Source organism: Anoplolepis gracilipes, chromosome 14 (assembly GCF_047496725.1).
Source record: "Anoplolepis gracilipes chromosome 14, ASM4749672v1, whole genome shotgun sequence".
Lineage (NCBI taxonomy): Eukaryota > Metazoa > Arthropoda > Insecta > Hymenoptera > Formicidae > Anoplolepis > Anoplolepis gracilipes.
Genome location: NC_132983.1, coordinates 6,698,737 through 6,720,212, shown reverse-complemented (window position 1 = coordinate 6,720,212; position 21,476 = coordinate 6,698,737). Strand labels below are relative to the sequence as shown.

Below are 21,476 nucleotides of genomic sequence, written 5' to 3'. Positions count from 1 at the left end.
ACAGACGACAGACGACAGCGTTATTCGTTGTTTCCCGGCGTGCGCGCGCGCGCACACATATCTGTAGCACAGATAGAGTCGTGGAGGCGATAAAAAGTCCCGTCACGTCGCCCGTCGCTCGCTTCGATCCCCGGAGTGTACTGGCCGATTTGCAATTCGCGGGCGTTAATTTATTTTTAAACGCGCGGGAATAACCCCCTTGCACGTCGCGAATCACGGTCGAGCCCCCCGACCGCCGACCAATCACAGGTGCGCGAGAGCGGCGCGCACGTGGCCGAAATTAAAAAGGAAAAGGTATATAAAAATAAATACGCGCGCGCGCGCGCGCGCGAGAAAGTGTCGTCGATCGCCGGAGCGAGCACGTCGCGTGTCGCGTGTCGCGTGTGACAGACCAACCGTGACAGGTAGGTATCGGCCACGCGTGTAGGTTTATGTCTGTGCAAAAACTAATTCGTTCAGAAGGTTCAGACGTAGGGAAAAAGTTTACGTATTTTTGAAACTAAAATTTTATTCTTTGCTCTATTACTATTTATGATTTTATCGTATGCATAATTAAAAATTTTAATGCTACATAAAGCATATTTTTTTCAGCTATCAGTGACAGACAGTGATAAATTTCAAACACAAGTCTCAAATTAAAATTGAGAGAATGGAAATTGAATTCCAAAAATCTTTGGTAAGTCAAATTTAAATTATGACAGAAAAGAAATGACAAGTATCACGTTTATAAAATATTACCTTACTCATTGTTAATCATTATTATTTGACGTTTATGCAACATTTCAAATCCTAAAAATAAATTAAATCTTATCTGTCTTAATCTCTTAATTTATCGTAATTTTTTAAAATTCAAGTATTTTTTTATGTTTTGCGTCTTGCTATTCGCTTTTATGAACGTGTGGCAAGTGATAAAAACAAATTCCCTTTCTCTCGTTTAAAATATGTCAATGCTAAATAAGATATGTTAATGAATTCCTTCGTATTTTGTTTTGCTACGACGCAATGATAATGCGTGTAACGTTTAGTTGGCAAGGTCACATGTAAAATTCATATAGTTAAAATCCCAGTTAACATTAATAATGTAGTCTCTGTTCCGTGCGACACTTTCTTCTTCTTGACTTTACACACACACACACACACACACACACACACATAAAGCGAGCTTTACTTCATGCAATCGCAGTCAGGCGCGTCTCGTCTATTATCCCGCGATTGACGTGTCTAATTGCATCAATTGCGTAATAAATGGAAATTAGACTGTAAATGGCCAAGTATCGCTCGGAGGTCAATCGTCTGCGAGCGTGCACGCGATTTTACAGCTCGTGTTAATGCACGCGTGAGACACGCACGCACACATGCACGAATAAATATTATTAAATTAATGTTACCGCGATGTAATTATATATTCTTGGTAATAGGTAGCAGGCAGTAAATATATATATTCTTGTATTAAATAGAGGAATAATAATTATTACTTCATTTAAATAAGAATAGTGATATTTTCTCTGCTATATGTTAAATAAGATAAGATTATAATGTAATACTTTTTCATTCTGTTTCTCTCTATATTCAGTCTGATATCAATTTTTCGATCCTTTTCTTTTTTCTGTTTTTCTGTTTTTTTCTATTCTTCTTTAGTAAATTAATTTTAATTACTCAAATCGTTTTTTTACGATTTCAGAAACTTAAAAGATTTTAAAATGCTAATATATGCATTTTTTTCTCTTTCTTTTTTCTTTTTTTTTTTCTTCTTTCAATGCTCTTATCTTAATCACTGTTAAAGAAAAAAAGTTGTTTAGATAAAATGTAATACATAAAAGATAAATAATAGATAAAAGGTATTTATTTATTTAGTTAGCTCTGCAAAAATATTTGAAATTAAAAACAAGCAAGAAAGACTTACATATCTGTTTAGATTATTTTTGTAAAAAAAGTTATTTGTGAAAACTGTTTGCCTGATCTATTCTCGTTACACGTTAGTGGAATCGATATAATATTGCCAAAACTAACTGACTAAATATCTATATAATAAAAATACTTGTGCGTGATTGGAGCTTTATAAATAGTATATATAGCTTATATATAGAGCTTTATAATAGTTATATATTATCGGTTTTCGTGGTGAATATAAAAAGAAATTCGTATTAAATATACATTTATAAAATTGAAGAATCATCAGTGATTGTATGAAAGAAACGTTTTATACGTTTATTATCCAATAGCCAGTAATAGAGCTACTAATATATTTGATAGAAAATTACGTAAATTTTAAGTTTCTTTTCTAATTTTATAAAATACACGAATATATCCGTACTCGATTCCCGATTATACAATCTGACCTTTAGCAAGTCGAGTAAAAGTTTCATTTTCATTTACGTGATAATACGAAAAGTGTACATCCGTCTGTCTATATTTGCATAATTTGCATAAAATTTTCTGCGAAGATGCATATTTTAAGTAATGCTTGAATTAAAGACGCACAATAAAATTAAAGACAATATTATCACACGTTTGTTAATATCGTGTATTATTAAGAAACCTCGACGTGATTTAAAAAAGACCTTGACCATAAATTGAATGACGTATGAATAAGAGATGTTTACAAAGGCAAAATAGATTTTCATAATTTACCGTCCGTCATTGGTATTCATATTTTTTCATTTTGATTATAATTGATTTTTTTTACGACGGAAATGATGATAGGTTGATCTCCTTCACAAAAAATAAATGATAAAAATCAATAATATTTTAGAATCGAGAGCGACTAAACTTCTCATATTTTTTAAGTATGATTAATATATAAAATATAAATATAGCGTGAATATGAATGAAAACTCGTTGGCGAGAAATAGAATTTGTCTTTTTTAAAATGATAGTATTCATCGATAATAATAGCATCGAAATCGCACAAATGTGTGTCCTATGATTGCATAACTACACGTGTTGCCGTCGTTCAGGCGCTTTAATGATACATCTCGGTAAATCTGTAATGTGTTACTTGAAACCGTAATTTATAATTAGACATTCCTTTCATGTTGAAAGTTAAAGGACTTTAATTACGCTTTATAAATGAGGAGAGTAATAATACAATAATAATAAAGAGTTATTATTAATTTCGTTCTACATGTGCTTTATATTATCCGACTTTCAATGCGAGATATCTAACTGTTACGATATTTCATCTGTAAAAATTCTAAAATGTAGAAAAATAACATTTCATTATATTTAAATGTAAAATAATAATTGGGGAAAAAAAATTTCGACTTTTTGGTTTCTTTTTTAGTAAAAACTTTTCTGAAAGCATTAACTTAAATTTATTCATTATATAATATTCAAATTATTGCGTCAAAGCTCCTCCGATAATTAATTACATTTATATACTAAACCACATTGTGCATTATGTTAAACGATTATGTGAAGGAACAACGTTGTAATTTTACATTTATCGCTCAAGTTCTCGAGATATCTCATCTCTAGCTTTCATTATAACGGTAAACCAGTAAAATTTTATATCGCTTTCTCAGCAAAGTCTCGTGCTCGGATAACGGAAGCGATATCCGCCTCTCGGAGAACAGACGTTTACGCGAAATGGGGTTTATAATAAAATCGCCCCGATAAATATTAATGATATCGGTAACGTTACGCGCCGGCTGTTGTTAGTTAGAGCTCACGATGATTCCTCTCACTCGGTTGAAGAAATCGATATCCTCAGTTAGCTCGTAACCCGGATTTTAATCCTTTATTTCAAAGTTCTTCTCGGTTTAAATAAATCTTTTATATTTTTTATATAATAAAGATATGTCGAGCAATATCGTATTTTAAAAAGATAAATTTCTGATCTGAAATAAAAAAAAAGATTACCCAGGTTAGAATGCGTCATCTTCTCTTTTCATCATATTTTTACAATTCACAACGACTCTAGCTGGATTTATAATTATTCGATCATTGATTAAAATAAAATGATAATTAACGGAAATCTATTCACCTCTGTTTATTTATGTTTGCTGCAGTTATAATAATTGTATTCATTTGTTTCTGACATTCTGTTCAAAATATTTCTCTCCTCCCCTTCTTTTTGTAGTGTATAAAAGTATATATATATATACAGGGAGGCCCAAAAGTTTGGAAACGGTCGAATATTTTGAAAATAAAGTATTTTAGAGAAAAATGTTTCAGACAAAAGTTGTGTGGTTTCGAGGGGGCCGAAAATGGTACCATTGGTTTGACCTTGCATAGTCACTTGAAGGTCACGTGAAGGTTATGTTTAATTTCTTAAATGGAACCTACTATTTTTCATTACATATTCTTGTAGCTTACCTCGAAAGCTTTCCAAAACACTACAATAAAACTTCTTTTAATTAAGTACTTTCCGAGTTATAAGACTTAAAAGTTCCAATATTTTGATATTAAATACGAAATATCTCGTAAAATATTAATTTTTCGATTATCTTATATTTTAATACTTTTTAGCACATAATAATAATCATAAAGAAAATACATGGTTGTGTCTTTAAAAAAAATAAAAAAATTAATATTTTACGAGATATTTCGTATTTGATGTCAAAATATTGCAACTTTCAAGCCTCATAACTTGAAAAATACTTAATTGAAAGAAGTTTTATTATAGTGTTTGGAAAGCTCTCGAAGTAAACTACAAGAATATACAATAAAAAATAGGGTGTCCCATTTAAGAAATTGATGGTGACCTTCGCGTGACCTACAAACGACTATCCAAGGTCAAATCAATGGTATCATCTTATGGCCCTTTCGAAACCATACAACTTTTATTCGAAACATTTTTCTCTAAAATGCTTTATTTTCGAGATATTCGACCGTTTCCAAACTTTTGAGCCTGTATACAGGGTGTCCGGTAATAATCGCCTCACCGCTCATATACAGGTAGAGCAGGTCAAACTAAGTAGAAAAGTCCTCTACCATTTTTCGATTTTCGAATTAATTATCGAGAAATTAATTAACAAAGATTAACAAATTTGAGCGAGTACACCCTGTATATATATATATATATATTATATTAAAATGTACGAATAAAAATAGCATCTAACGCGAATATTGAACGATAAAAATTGTAACAGATGATGACGCATGTTGGAGATTTTCCACAGAAAAGATTCTGTAATATAAAAAATTTCCTCGTGTTAAATTCAAGATCCGGGATATCTAAAATACACCCTCTCTAGAGATATTAATCTTATATTAATTCTAAAGATGTGAGAGAATCTTCCTTCTAGAAGCTCACCTTCTCCAGTGACGCATATCTGTCTTTCTCGTGATTTCCTCCGACTTTTGGGCGAAAAATCTTTTCTCCTCGCTCGCTATATTCGATTCGGGTTCGTCCTTTCGCTCTCGCATGTCTTCCTAATCGAAATTGATGCAACGGCGTCTCCAAAAGAGATGATGGATGGCCTACCGACTGGCAAGCAGCGATTCGAGAAGCAGTCCTTGCAAATTATTTTTCTAACTTGGAGGGAGCAGGAGTTTCAAAGCTTTCGACTGATTCTATACACAGGGTGTCCGGTAATAATCGCCCCACCTCTCTAGGGCAGATGAAGCAGGTCAAACTAAACATAAAAGTCCTCTAGCATTTTGCGATCTTTGTAATAATTATCGAGAAATTAATTAACAAAGATTGACAAATCCGAGCGAGTACAAGCGCGCGGCGAGAAGGCCCATCCTACTGCTACGCGGTTACTAGGCGCTCATTAGATGATAGGAGGAGCTATCTACGACTGGCAATAGATGTGTATGAATAGCGCGCCTAGTAACCGCGTAGCAGTGGGATGGGCCTTCTGGCCGCACGCTTATACTCGCGCGGATTTGTCAATCTTTGTTAATTAATTTCTCGATAATTATTACAAAGATCGCAAAATGGTGAAGGACTTTTATGTTCAGTTTGACCTGCTCTATCTGTCCTAGAGAGGTGGGGAGATTATTACCGGACACCCTGTAGAAAGAGCTTTTAATCTTTCAAATATTTTCTAAAGTTCTAGGAAAGCTAAAAAGGGGATAAAGGCAAAAGTTATAATACTTTTGGCATTCATTAACAACATTTTCTAGTTGCCGTCTAACAAATTCTTTAGGAAGAGAGGTGGAAAAACAAGTTAAACCTCAAACTTGACCGCGGTTAATATTTACGGAAAGATTCGCCGATATTGGAAATACTTTGCTAATAAACGTTGCGCGAACTTGGCCTAAAAAATAGCCTCGTGGCGAGAGTTTAATTTCCGGTTCGTTGAATCGGCTCGTAGAAGATCGATGCGACGCGGTGAGGAGCCACGATATTACGAAACCGCCTTCACAAGTTTGATAAGCTTCAGAGAACTCGACGTTTGATGGAGTGGACTTATATGTCTTCGGCGTTTTGCAACGATTCCGCCCAACGAAACAGCGCGTATGTCCCTATTCGCTTCTCGGGACTCGGGACTCGGGACTCGGGGAAACGAGGATAGGCGAGAGAGAGAGAGAGAGAGAGAGAGAGAGAGAGAGAGAGAGAGAGAGAGAGAGAGAGAGAGAGAGAGAGAGCGTCGGAGGTGGGTGCGGGTGGATGGTTCGTTTATCGTGCAACCAGAATGGCAATTTATCTTACTGGCAAGACGGACCGAAGGTACCGAGGTCCCTTGGATATAAATGACGCTGCCTCTCGCGAAGATCTTCTTCGGGATTTCGCAAGAGAGGCGGAGGTGGAAAATCTGCCGTTCCCAGCATGTAAACGATATCACGTTGGAGTACATTTTCAATTTCTCGTATATTAAGAATCCGCGAGCTCTTCTTGCCTTATGACGTACGCTCAAGTGTATTCTCAATTTTCTCAGGTATATACCTTCGAAATCCCGCATCTTGGATCTTTGAAGCGAGGAAAATTACACGCAGGAGTCTCGCGACTCCTTACGCGTCCACGTCCGGTAACTTTTACTTAATTCAATTGCGAGGAGAGGAGTTGTGAAAATTTTGTGTGAACACTAACTCGATACAAAGTTAAATTGTCGAAACAAATTTTCAATCTAATCACGGAGAAAATTCAATTAAATATCGCGGAAATAAATTTTCAAATAAATAGGAAAATATAAACATCGTTATCTCTCGTGTCTCTATTATATAAAAATTGTAGCAAAAACTTTCAACCGGGAGAACACGATCATTATTTTTCTTATATAATGACTATTTACGGTAAAAATATTTACTATGGAAAATACACAAAGGAGAGGCGGAGGATCGCGAAGGTATCGCTGACATTGACACATTAGAAAAAGAAATACGATCGAAGAGGGAAATCAGGGTGCCTATCGTGTGTTTTATCACCTTGAGAAACGTCATGGGCTTCGAAAATGGTTCGTGTCTATATCTCCGCTTCATTCACTCCATCCCAGGTTGCGATCATCCCGTGGCAATATGTCTTTTTGTATGTGTGTGCGTGTATATATATATAGATATCGGAGAGCCCGCGTTTCTAGAGTTTCCATCCGTACCGCGAGAAAAGACACTTCGTCTTCCTTTGCACCGGCTTGAACTTTATTATTGGTAAACAAGCTTGCTGCTCTTTTCTGTCTTCCATTTCCGTCTCACCAGGCCGAGCTAGTTTCTCACGTTGCGTTTTTCTCCATCGTCCTTTCCTCGGATGGATACTGTGTGCGTTGAAAAACTTTGGGATTAAACTTGAAGTACGCGATTCACGATTGGGGGGAACGAGGTTGAAAGACAAAAAGAGAGAGAGAGAGAGAGAGAGAGAGAGAGAGAGAGAGAGAAATATCAGACAATCGATACAGGGTGTCCGGTAATAATCGCCCCACCTCTCTAGGACGGACAGAGCAGGTCAAACTGAATATAAAAGTCCTTTACCATTTTGCGATCTTCGTAATAATTGTCGAGGAATTAATTAACAAAGATTGACAAATCCGCGCGAGTATAAGCGCGCGGCGAGAAGGCCCATCCCACTGCTACGCAATTACTAGGCGCGCTACTCATTCACATCTATTGCCAGTGATAGATCGCTCCTCCTATCATCTAATGAGCGCCTAGTAACCGCGTAGCAGTAGGATGGGCCTTCTCGCCGCGCGCTTGTGCTCGCCCGGATTTGTCAATCTTTGTTAATTAATTTCTCGATAATTATTACAAAGATCGCAAAATGCTAGAGGACTTTTATGTTCAGTTTGATCTGCTCCATCTGCCCTAGAGAGGTGGGGCGATTATTACCGGACACCCTGTATATTACGAAAATTGTCTATGCCATTTAATAAATGCACCATGTAGTTTATCACTAGCGATATATGAGCAACTTATAATTAATTATTAATTAATTTCAAAACTGGTTCGACGGCCCGTAAATTGTGGATTAATGTAAATTAGCATATAATTCCAATGTGCACGAGAGATTAAGCGTGCATCTGCGCAAATCCCTCCCTCCCTTTCTCTTCCCGGAATTAAATTTTAAACCACACTTTATATAAATGCACTTGTTTGCCTGAAGATCGAATGCAAATATCGTATTCCGATCTTCAAATATATACATAAAATATGATATTTTTAAATTTAAATTTTACATTACTTTATATAAATAAATAAATATATGTAAAGATATGAATAAGAAATTAATTTGTTTTTAGCTTATCGATTTCATCGACGTTGTTTTAAGCGCGAAATAATGTTCGCTTCTCCAATAGAATACTTGAACGTTTGCCAACGACCAACTTTTTCAATATAACTTTCTCCTTTGCGCTTAGGAGACTGTTGCTTCGCAGTTAGTGAAACGGTCGACTTATCGTTTTAAGTTTATTTTATAAATTTGCACCTGTACAAAGTAAAGACTATCTTTTCTCCGCCGCGTAAATAAATCACATTTATTTATTTAAGATTGTAGTAAATTCTTTCTTATTTTTTTCTGCCAAATCTTTTTTGCTCATGGACGTGGAAAAGATCCTGGTAAAACTATCCTGGTTATCCTAGAGATATGCACGAATATTTAAAAGAGCACACGCGTCCTCCCTCCTCTCCCTCTTGTTCTTCATTGCCCGTATAATTGATGAAACCCGACTCGTCGTCGTCATGCTGAAGCGGAGAGACGGATTTTCATCTAGCACCAAGTTGGCAAGAAGAAAAGCGATATCCCTCTCTGCGGTAGACGGTACACCCCAACGAGAAAAGTTTCTCTCGAGACGTGCGTTTATTAAAACTATACTCCTTCCCCTTCCCTCCTTTCGCATCCTTGTCTACGCGGTAATCGACTGGTGCTATCTCGTTTTCGACGTTGAGTCAAAGATTCTTGTCAAAATGTCGAATCTTAACAAATGGACAAGAAAAAAAATTGACCAAGTAATTCCGTTACATTTATAGTAGGTATAGTAGTATAGTTTTTTTTTAGGAACAACACTGTAGGATACGTAATATTTTTTAATTTGCATTTCCTTACAATTTATATAGCGACACTACCTTTTTTCTTCATGTCAAGTTTTAAGGCTCCTGAGTACTCACCGCAGAACTTCGATGTCGACGGTGGCGACATATAGTTCTGTCTCTTTCTCTCTTTTGGGAAATATGTCAGACGCGAGAAATAACAGCCCAATTTATGTTGCGACTACGTCGTAATTATTTGCTTTTTGCTAGTGTTGTGATGTGCAACGTATTTATGAAACTTGTGAAAATGAACGGCTGCCAAGCTGTATAAGGAATAAACTGTGTAAGTAACATTTTCCTCTCCTTTCGACAGCTGTCAAATCGTGTTTTTCCGCATTTCAAGGGTTCATTTCGGACTCATTTCGAATTTACAGTTATTTATCAATTGTCAGGAGAAAGGATTACCAGCCGTCCATTTTTACAAGTGTGCTAAAGAGATTGGTAGTATTATTTCGTTGAAATATGTTTTTATTTACATGTCAGTCGCAACATAAATTAGGATGTCATTTCTCACTATTTCTCGCTGTGTGACGTCACGATTTCAATATGGCCGCGGTGACTACTCAGGAGCCTTAAATTAATTAACGTTCAACATAATTTCGATTCGATACTTTAATAAGCCACTAATGAAATATCGCGCGAGTGATTGCGTTTGCGTTTTCGATTGTTTAAATGACTCATGATACCGCTAATTATTAATGATATTACAAGGAAGAGGCGCCAAGGCCGGATGGTGAGTAATCTCGGTTCGCCCCGTTGTCTCCCAGACGACGACGATCGGAATAATTTGCTGCAAGACGTTGCGCGGTAAGAAGCACAGCCGCGGCTTACATAATCCACGCGGGACTGCTTATATTTCCATATAAATTAACGGAACGCGACTGAGGACGACTAACGAAATCCCGGGACCCGGGACGTCCCTTACGGTCCTTTACGTCGACTTTATAAGACTCGTTGTACAATATTTTAGCGTCACGATACAGTACAGCTTTCTCTACCCTTCGCTCATCAGACGCGACGTTAGTGGATGATGACGTTGGTGACAGTAGGGAAGAGGGAGTACAACACCTTCGTTTCTTCGTGGTTCCTAACGAGATTCTCAGTTATCTACTGTGCGTCTCGGGATTGTCTTCGCGCTAATTACCTGGTGTAAAAGCGTCGGCGTGATGCAAGAAGAGGTGATGACGAAATGATCGCGTCTTATCCCAGGTAGAACATGAAACTCATAATGGCATCATTATGACGTCACCTAAAAGTCATTTTAGAAAAATCATAATGATCTCATTTGATATACTTTTGGCAATGTTTTGGTGACTTATTTTTCATATTATATCATTTTTTATATATATTACGCAATTACTTGTTTATTTAATTATTCATGTATATTTTAATTATATTTAACTAACATAATCTTTTTAAAATTATATATGCGATTATTGAACTTAAAAATTATTTATGATTCTTTTTGTCATCTTTAACTCATTTTTTAATCATTTTTGTTTAGGTAACTTTTAAGTGATAAATAAAATCACGATGACGTCATAATGATATCATTATGAGTTTTATGTTCTACCTGGGTATATATATATATACTAGTGATGGGCGATCTCGATTCGATTTTCAGAAAATCGATCTTTCTCCTAAAAAAATCGATTCTTTTCCGTTCGATTCTTATACGAATCGATTCTTTTTGTAGAAAATCGAATTTCGATCTGTTGATATTCGTTATTACGTACGTTTAGTGGTGCCAGAAGTGGCGCTTTTCACACAGTGTTAGTTATACGTACAAATGGAAAATTGAATAAATATATTAAAAAAAAAAAAAGTTTTAAAATATTTTGGAGTGTCTCCGAAACTGTCAAATAATTTTATAAATTAAATTATTTTAAAGTAAAACATAATTTACTATAGTTATGCAAATATAATCCATCTTACAAAATTATGACTTTTTAATGTTTGTTATGTAGTTTTGATTTTTTAGATCGATTTTTAGGAAATCGATTCTTTTGGTCTGATTTTTTTAGTAAATCCATCTCAGCTACTTCGATTCAAGATTGATTCAAAAATCGATTGTTTCTAAAAAAAATCACCCATTACTATGATATACGTATCAAATGGTAATCATAAGTGAGTCTGTGAATTTTATTTTTATGACTTTTTTCAACAATTTTGAGATAATCTCTCGTTTGAAAATAAATATCGAACCGGCTAATATGTATTCATTATGAATTGTAACCATGAAAAATAAATGACTTTAATCGAAGCTCAAAATTAAATTTTCATAGAGATTTTTTAAGAGTGTATTTTTTAACGGTATATTTTTAATTTATATCTATCTGTGTAATTTATCTTTTAATTTCCATTATACGGTTTTAAAAATTTTTAATTTGTAAACAGCTTTTACAAATGAATTATTATATAATGATATAGTAACACAGAGTGCTTTTGTTATATAATTCGATCAGTTTTGAAAAGGAGTTATAATTGCCTTATAATTATTTATGCGATGCGCTTCGCGTTTCATTGAAAGAGCAATCTTCTGAAAAAAAAAAAAAAAAAAAAAGTTTCGATCGATTCGCTTGACTTATGTAACAGCGGGTTAAGATTTATAAATATTCATAACTGAAGCGGCTAAGCGACGCTCGTTCCATCGAGCTTTTCTTGCCACAGTCAATCTCGCGACAAAGAAAATCACTGGCGTTTTCCTTTGAATATCTTTGAATAAATTCTGCGATCTCTGCCGATTCTCGCGCGATATCATCTTATAGTGCGCGTATAATCTTCTAGCGGAAAAATGCAAATTATTCATTAACTTTCAGAGTCGCGAGCATTTTATCGATGGAAGAACATCTCGTTTCAGGAAGAAGTATTTAGTACCTCAAAGTAAAACGCTGTTTTATTTTATTATCCAATTTAATCTAGGTAGACAAAAAAAAAAAAAAAAAAATTATTTTTCCGATATAAATATTTTCAATACAATAAAATGAGGAATATTAAAAATGCTGTAAATTTATAACGCGCGATATACATATAATAAAACTTGGCGCATTTCTGCCCTATTGTACACTATTTGTACCATACAATTATAGCGATAAAATTCTCGCGATTAAACGATAGAAAATCCTCGCGCGACTACGTGAAGAAATAAAGAAAATGAACGTAGACTTTTAATCGCGATTTTCTGCTGTATTTCCTGATGATTACGGGAGGAATTGTCGGAAAAAAGACCACCCTCCGATCTTACGGAGGCGGTAAACGGAGGGCCATTACGAGTGTCAGGTTCATGAACGAGCTGACGAAGTATCCCGGTGGGCGAGCGAATGGAAACTCCGTTGTCCTCGGCGAAAAAGGAAATTGAATCGATTGTAATTAAAACTTGTATAACGAAGACATGCGCGCGCGCGGAGTTTATTTCAGCTGTCGGGACGGAACGGTGGAAATCTTATTTTTCCGCCTACGTCGGGCTAAATCATCGCGAGAAGGACGCGAATATGCGTTTTATTAATTAATCCAGTCTGTCTCAGAAAATTGGAAATTGCGCGTATGTCTCGACACAACTATTTCTTTCCTTTGAATAGGGAGTTTGCATGAAAGAATCGAATATTCTCTGACAGTTGGGGGCAGTTGTATACATCGAATAAATTAAAAATATAAATCGAAACAATTCTCAGTGCTATGAGATTAAATTCATTTGAAAAAGTTAAAATTAAATTTAAAAAATATTATTATCAGACAGATCCGTGACTTTCCGTGCTTTCGCATTTCTGTAAATTGTGAAGCTCTTCTTTTACGATTTTATGATACGGTATAATCCGGATAAATATCCAGGCCTCGTGCTCACGATTTTATCTGACTCGGCAATATACAAAAGACATCGGACTTGAAAAAGAGGTCCCCTAAGCATCGTCAAGGGTGGAATATGTAAATTAGTCCGCTTTGCGTGAAGGGGGCTACTTCACAATTTTCTTGATTCTGCGTTTGCAATCCCTCTTATTACGGATTCAATTATGCGGTCAATAGGTGATATCGCCACGAGAATGAACGCTTATCACCGCCAGGAATATCGCATATTCACCATTAATGAGAGTTATATACCAAGAAGCGGTATCGATTAACGTTTAGCCCCGATATTCCTTCCGATGTACCGTGGGTGTGTATATATATATTTTTTTGCATATTTATTAGTATTATCTTCTAATCTTAAGTTTAAGAGGAAAAAATATCCACCCCGGTTCTCATGTAGTTTCATACTTGTGAAAAAATATTTAAAAAAATCTTTTCTATGATAAAAAGATGTGTTGCAGTATGGTAAGAAAAAATAGTAATTGACCTATTTAAGCGCATTATCGTATCTGCAAGATAACGTGAGAACGAGATTGGATTTTTATCGAATCTACATAATCCTTGATTATCTTCCTGCCATCCTCTATTCGGAGAGTGTGTGTGTGTGCGCACGTGTGTGTATTTCAGCACGAAGAACAAGGCGGTTGATCAAAATACGTCAGTTACTAATTTTATTTAATAAATATAATATTACATCGTATAACATAAAAGGAATATCGATATCGTAATCGTCGTCATCCGCCAATCTCGAATAGGGTAGCGCTCGCGCGATTCCAAGTAATAAATTATTTCCGAGTCGCTCGAGCAACTACAGTCGTGAACATGTAATAATATAATTTTTACTCTTTGATATAGAACTCCATTTTTCTTTCGTTTTCTAACGACAGCACAAAACATACAATATATTACAATATCATTACAGGGACAGTAGTTATCGCGACAGTGGTTATCGGGCATATCATCAACACTTGCTGATCTCGAATAGAATATTATGTATTTCGCGAAAATGTTGTGACTCTGTGTTTCTTTTTAAAATGTCTACAACGAATTTTGCTTGTCAAGGCGCTGCTTTTTGATTCGTTTTTCTTTTTTTTTCTTTTTATGTTTAAACTTAAACGAAGCGGACGACTGGATATATGTATCGAGGGCAGTGCATTACGTTGTTAGTGTATATTAAGATAACAATTCTAAAATAGAAACGATAATAAAACAATATCGTAAAATTAATGAATCAGAGATTTTTACAATTATTAAATCGCATATAGCAGAATAAAAACACCCGCATTATTGCTAACCTAATAAACGAATAAATATATAAATAATATAAATAAAATTTGTCTTTTTTTTTTGTTTTTACAAACATTTTTTCGTCGTCAAAGATCCAACGCGATGATGCGCAACAAGAATAGTAGCAAAAAAATTAGCACAAGAGCATGTTCCCTCACGAAAGAGAATCTTATTATTACACTTTACCCGCGCATCATCCACTCGTCCTTTATTTTCTATTATTCTTCATCTATCGGTTTTTAATCATTTCATCGACGATCCTCTATTTATGGACGACGTCCCATTAAAACTCGTATAAACGATCGCTCGTAAAGCATGAAATTTATTAGAGCTACACAAGTTTCTTGAAAAAATTGCAATAATCGATACTTACAAAGCTTAACTACACGGCGAAATAATCGAAACATCGTATCGTGAAAACAACGAGCTCGTTTAATTTTCCAACTCTGTAAGAAACGATATTGCGCATTTTATCGATATATATATATATATATTTTATCGATATATATATATATATATACATTTTTTATCAAATTGCGATGAGCGATTTGAATTCGTTGAAATAACTCGCTCCAGGAAATAGAGAATCTACGATTGAGATCGCACAACAACGACAATTTGACACTAATGATGATCGAAAATAAATTGTACTTGGTTAAAATATAATTTTTACTCACGATAAATATATCGTGTAACGCTGAAAAAGCAAATGGATCGCAACTGGATTGTAACATCTTTCAACGATAATATTACAATTATAAAACACACGTCAATTAGTAATCATCATGCAAATGTAAAATAATAATTGCACTACACAGTTTATTACACTGTAAAAATAAATTAAAAACTCTAAAAAAGATTTCATGATTTAAAATCTCGAACAAGAATTTTATACACCGGCGAAATCATACAAGAAATATTATAGTCACCAAGAGGGGAGCCATAAATTCGCACGGTATATTTTATAAATATGATGTATCCTAAGGAACAAAATTTTCATACATGATTTACTTTTTACGCCAATTAAAAAAATTCATTCCTTCTCGATTATAATAATTATTATAATAAATAATTATAATATTCCGCATAAGAGGCGTCTCAGAAGAACGTTTGTTGGTTTTATATAAAAGTGCGACAATCTGCTCGTACGGAAACTGCACGCAACGTTCTATTAATTAATCTAATATGTACAAATTATTTATAGAACTGACGTACAGCTGCAAAAAGGGACATTTGGAGATTCTCTATGAAAGTGGAAGATGTCTGGGAACAATCGCGCGATATTATATCGCAATGAAATTCTGCCATGTATTTATATATATCATTAACGAGTCGCAATGTCATTTATACTCTCATAATCGTAAAAAGTTACGCGTAGAACATGAAAAAAAATATATACATTATTATCAATTTTCAATGTATATAGTACAAAGTACAACAATTTAGAAGATGAAAACAAGCGAAATTGATTCCACAATCGTTTATCGATTTGTTCGAATTATTCGAGAGAGAAAGAGAGAGAGAGAGAGAGAGAGAGAGAGAGAGAGAGAGATTGTAAAATTATCGAATTATTTACAATATAATAAAAATTATCTTGGTACCTTGTCGTCAAGCGGAGATTCTCGCGTCATCTCTGAAGGATAACTCGCCTGGCACACACATTTTGCAAAACACACGCAATTTATTATACTTTCGGATCTCGCGGAGAGAATCTCCGAATTATGTCCCCGCTTCATTTATAAGAAGACACTTACTAATATCGGTATTCGTAGAGAGGGAAAGAGAGGATGGGCCGATAGCAAAATATCTGACATACGAAAATAGATGTATGAGATTTTCTTTACATCGTTCACTATCACAAAGGTCACATTATCTACGGTATCGTTAACTACTCTAGAACGAGTTACGATTTTTGATATGTACAATACATATATATATGTATATACATACATATGTATCTATACGTTCTCTTAATGAAAGAACTGTCCGTAGTTATGTCAGTCAGTCTGCCTACGGGAATCTATCACGCGAACAAAATTATCAATTTGAAATTTTAATCAAATTTCTTCTTCTTTTCCTTTTTCGTAGGCCTAGCTTCTTGGCCCCTTTCATGTCTCTGTGGTTATTTCATTCCTTTTCTTTAGAAGAAAAGATCTACATTTGTGAAGAGGAACAAGAGTGAAAAGTTACTTTATAAAAGTAACTAGTTACCGTTTCCTTTCTCGTATTCCTTTCTCAGAAAAATAGCATCATTTTTTTACTCTAAAAAATAATTCGTTGATGTTGCTGAGTTATCAATTTTAAAAAGCAACTCGTTACTCTTACCTAAAAAAAATAATGAATTGGTACAGTTTCTATTATTTTCTTTAACCCTTTGAGTCACAGCGGGTCACTCAGACCCACCTTTTTTTCGTACTTTTTTATTGTTTTAACTACTTTTAATTATCAACAAATATCGAATTTTTTTGTTTCTACAGAGTCTCTAGAACATCAATAAGTGTAAAAAAAATATAAACAGTCATTAATTGTTAATCGCAAAAATACCATATATAAACAAACAGACAAAATTAGTACTTTTTTTTTTACGAAAAAATGCATTTTCTACTAATCTATTATGACAATTTTTTTATAATCTTAGTACACTCTAAAGTATTTTTCAGAATTTTTTTACAATTTTCCACCGTGTTGTTTTTTGTTAAATCCTCCTTTTTTTTTGATAAAAAATATATAAAAAGCAATATTTTCTGTTCTAAATTAAAAGTAACAGTCGTATTCTTTTTTAAATTTTTTCTCTGAAGGTTTTTTTAGATCGTAGAATCTGAATGTAAAGGAAAAAAATTTAATTTCCAAAATTTAATATAGGGATCCAATATGGCGGAAGTAAAATTTCGTCTGCCATATTGGATCCGCCATCTTGAATTTTGAAAACCTGACGACGAATTTGTAACCAGCGATCCCAAAAACCCTTATATACCAAATTTTATAAAATACTGACAATTAGAAAAATTCGTGACTCAAAGGGTTAAAATGCTGTTACAAGGCCAAGTTAAATGCAAATTATAAATTATAATTTAACATTTTTTATAACAATATTTTAATCATATTTTACAATATAAATATAATATTTTTATCATTGCGCATATTAGAAAACAAAAAACTGTAACGGTATTCCATGTAACTTCTTGCTTTTTCAAAGAAAAATTGTCCTAAAGAGAAATATAAAAATTTTTAAAAATATTTTATCATACATAAATAATATTTGATTAGAAATTCCAATAATTTAAGGGTTAAAGAGGAAAGTTTACGATTGAAATTCAAAAACTGAAATTTTTTACATAATAAAAAGATTACGAAAGATGAAAGAAGAATTTCGAATAGTTGTGTACGCGCAAAAAATTTCTTACTAAATATAATTAAAGCTGTGTCAGTGAAGAGCGTATTGGTTTATGGAAGAATCGTTTCGAATTCACTGAACAAAGTAGGTCAGGATAAACCTTGAAAGATCTCGTGTTCCAGCGAATATACGTACACACATTAATCAGATCTCTCATACTACGCGGTAGTAAAATTACTAACGTATTTATATATTTTCGTGTACATCTTTTTATTTCTCGCTTATCTCCATCCCTCTTTCTCCTCTATACCCTCCGTTCCTGTCGTTCGATAATAAAACGCAAGGAACGCATCATACAGGAACAATATGTACACTGCACGTGCATACACGCGTTGCACGTTTGTCATAATTAGCAATTAATTGTGTCGCATCGGTCAAATTCTCTATTTACACGCGCACTCTGTCTGTCCTGAAAAATTTCTGTGTAAACGTAATGCGATCGATACGAAAGATCGTCCAGCGGAAGTTGGTTAAAATTCTCGACAGGAAGTAATGTAAAAAATTTTAACGTGATACACTTGATTCTATTCAATAGTTGACATTGTGAAATTTATAAATCTTTTTAATTTATAATTTATAATTTTTATAATTAATTCGTCCTAAAACTTTTTACTTTCTTTCTTTGTTTCTGAATAGGAGCGATTAAAAGTTTTGAAAACTGAATGTAGAAGAAAATGGCACAAATAATTGATTTCTAAACCGATAGAATTGTCAAAGTTAAAACAAATTGAAGGAAATTAAAAATCAAAATTCTCCGCAATAAAACGAAAAAAATTGTTAATCTATTTTCTGAACGAATTCAAATTACTTTATTAATCTTGTTAATTAATTAAAGTAGCAATCGTTTACTTCAACTGTCCTAAAACGATTAATATAATTTGTTTTTCTTCTTCTTCATTTCGTGCCATTTCACGCAAGAAATTTTTGTAATTACCTGCACTTTCCATAAATTTTCCTATTCCATGGATTTTCATCCTTTATCGCCGACAACGTCGCACATTACACGAAGAGTTAAAGAGGTAGTATTTAGTACGATTTAATACGGCAGTGTCGTTCAGAAAGGGCAGATATTGCGTATTATCGGAATTTCATCAACCAATCAACCCAAGAGACATCGACGACCGATCGCCAAACTTAGCATCATTGTATAAAGTTCACATTGTATGTTTCGAGTTGCATCGGTTGTAAACCGATTTCTTGGAGACCATCCTTGAGGTGGGCACCCGGCCTTGTGCCGGTCAGCGATGTCTTGGTGACATTAACATTGTCGAGCTTGTAGAACGCGGTCCCCTGGGCGAGGCGCTCGATGAGCGGACAGTGTTTTAAGGCTACGTCGACGCCTACGGAGCAGCTGTAGCCTTGCCGGTATAACACCATAAGAGCGCTATTTACCGGAAAGTGTGGTAATTTCTGATCGTGATTGGTGCGCAGATTGAGAAGATGGAGGTCACATGGAAAGCTCTGGCTCAGCAGTCGCACCTCTGGCATCATGGTGACCTCTTGCTCGCTACCGTCCACAACGAAGATGTTGACCGGATAGTTGAGAGCATTGCTTAGATGATTGGCGAATAACGACGGCTTCGAGTACTTGTCTTTTTCACCGTTGATATCCTCGAGTAGCAGCCAGTGTTTAATGACAGTCCGCCGATTATCCAGCAAACCCTCGCCCATGCCCCGCGAGTCGTCATACAAAGTTCTGCGATCAAGCATCACTTCTAACCAGCCGGGTTGGTAGCTGGCCGCGCCCTGACAGTGATTCACCAAAAGTGTCAATCGGTGACTCGAATCCTCGATGTAGGCCATGGTTGTGATGGGAAAGTAATTGCCTTCAATACCGATGCGCTCAATTTTGGTGCGTTTAATCATCTGGTGGCCATTTAGATCGGTGTAGAACTCTGGGGGGTCGCCATTGGAGATGTCGGTTTGTAATCGCATAAACATCTCCGTCTCGCGATTCTTAGGCGGCGTCTCAAAGTCTACGATGTTACGCACGTAGATAGCTTCGCCAAGGCCACCGTCACGATGATAGATGGCCACATGGTGCGTTAGCAATTTACCGTACTCAACGGTGAGGCGAGAGCTGAGGCTGCCGCTGACAATGTAGATTTTTTGGTGCGGCGTGTATGCCTCGAGGACATCCTTGTCCGTGTCCCGGAGGTTCGGATCTGGCATAAAGAGGTAAGCACCGCTATGGAATTGAGCCGATGGGTACGCGGCAAATTGCACGGCGCACTGCATAATTTTACCGGTGGATTTCTTGGTGACTCTCTTTAGAAAGCCTGTCTGTCCGTCGAATAACAATTTCATTCGCTGATTCTCCAGCTGCACATCGCCCACCTGCATCGGTTTGATAGGAAAGACATTGTCCTTGCCGCAACGGCTGCAATACACCGTTGAGATAGCTTCCACCGGTACCTTATCGACCTGTTGCAAGTGATACGTGGCGATCGATAGAGGTTTCAGCTCGGCTACGAAGAGTAGTACATACACGTCGTGCATAATATTCGTAGCATTCATCACAGGCGCAATCTGATAAAGTATCGGATTCCTTTGTGGATCGAGTACCTTGATCTTGTACGAAGTAACCTTAAGACTGATCACTTCTTGCCTGGGCTGCGCCAACGGATTAAAGAGAACGATTTTTTTAGTCTCGTGACCGTTCAAGCCAATAGGTATCTTCTTCGGTAGCTTCTCGTAGCTGTCTCTGTCAGATTCAGCTAGCACATAAACAGAATTGGATTTGCTGCTAGTAACAGCCGCCAGCGACTGAATGGCAAAGCTCTGTAAACTTGTGGTGTCTGAGATCGACTCGAAGAGCTTCAACGCGTAATCCTTCATCACGAAAGACTTGGAGGTACCGGTGATCGCGTCGTGATGCTGGAACAAGCCCAGGTTGCGTCTGGCCTTCACCAGCTTCTCAAAGTACGTCTCGTAGAGTTTTATATCCTTGCCGGATCGCTTGGCGAGATTAAGCGTGATTGTATAGAGAATCTCGGCTGATCTGAGATTCGCCTCGAGTTCGCGGTCCAAAATCTTCATGTACGGCCTGGTGGTGAAATAGCCGCTCCAATAGGCTGGTCTACCCTCGCTGAAGATGTCCGAGTAGACGAAAAAGTCACCCGTCAACGACGGAAACTTGTCCACGCGCTTCTGTATCTCGTTGAAATAATCCTTCGGCGTGCCAAACACCACCTCGGCATTATACTCGTCTTTGCGGCTGTTTATGTAATCCATCAGGATCTTGTAGTTCGTGTACTGTTGATCCCACTCGATCGCGTGGTCGTACCTGAAACATGGAAAGTATCATTTTGTTTCATTAATCTAATCTTTGATAATAATGTACGTTGATCAATTTTTATTTAAAAAATTATTTTTCTTTAATTTATTTAGATGAATGAGAATAAATTATGTATAATATATAATTAAGGTGATAACTTACAAATGTTATTAATTTATAAAATAAACAATTTCGTTCGATAAACAAGTACAAAGAGATATATAAGATGGGGGGGGGGGATAAATAATTCTAAAATAAAGAGAGAAGATC

General features: G+C 35.6%; 1 protein-coding gene and 1 long non-coding RNA gene across 2 annotated transcripts in view; one reads left to right on the top strand and one right to left on the bottom strand.

The window, feature by feature from the left end:
• Nucleotides 1-158: 158 nt before the first annotated feature.
• Nucleotides 159-21,476, top strand: part of LOC140672887 (uncharacterized) — a 107,563-nt gene continuing 86,245 nt past the window's right edge. The window contains exons 1-2 of the long non-coding RNA XR_012047971.1: nucleotides 159-404; nucleotides 592-676. This is a non-coding gene — a long non-coding RNA (uncharacterized lncRNA). The remainder of the gene's footprint in view (nucleotides 405-591; nucleotides 677-21,476) is intronic.
• Nucleotides 13,903-21,476, bottom strand: part of Alpha-man-iib (alpha-Mannosidase class II b) — a 94,046-nt gene continuing 86,472 nt past the window's right edge. The window contains exon 6 of the mRNA XM_072905325.1: nucleotides 13,903-21,215. Coding sequence (XP_072761426.1) covers nucleotides 19,070-21,215 — 2,146 coding nt within the window. The 3' untranslated portion in view covers nucleotides 13,903-19,069. The remainder of the gene's footprint in view (nucleotides 21,216-21,476) is intronic.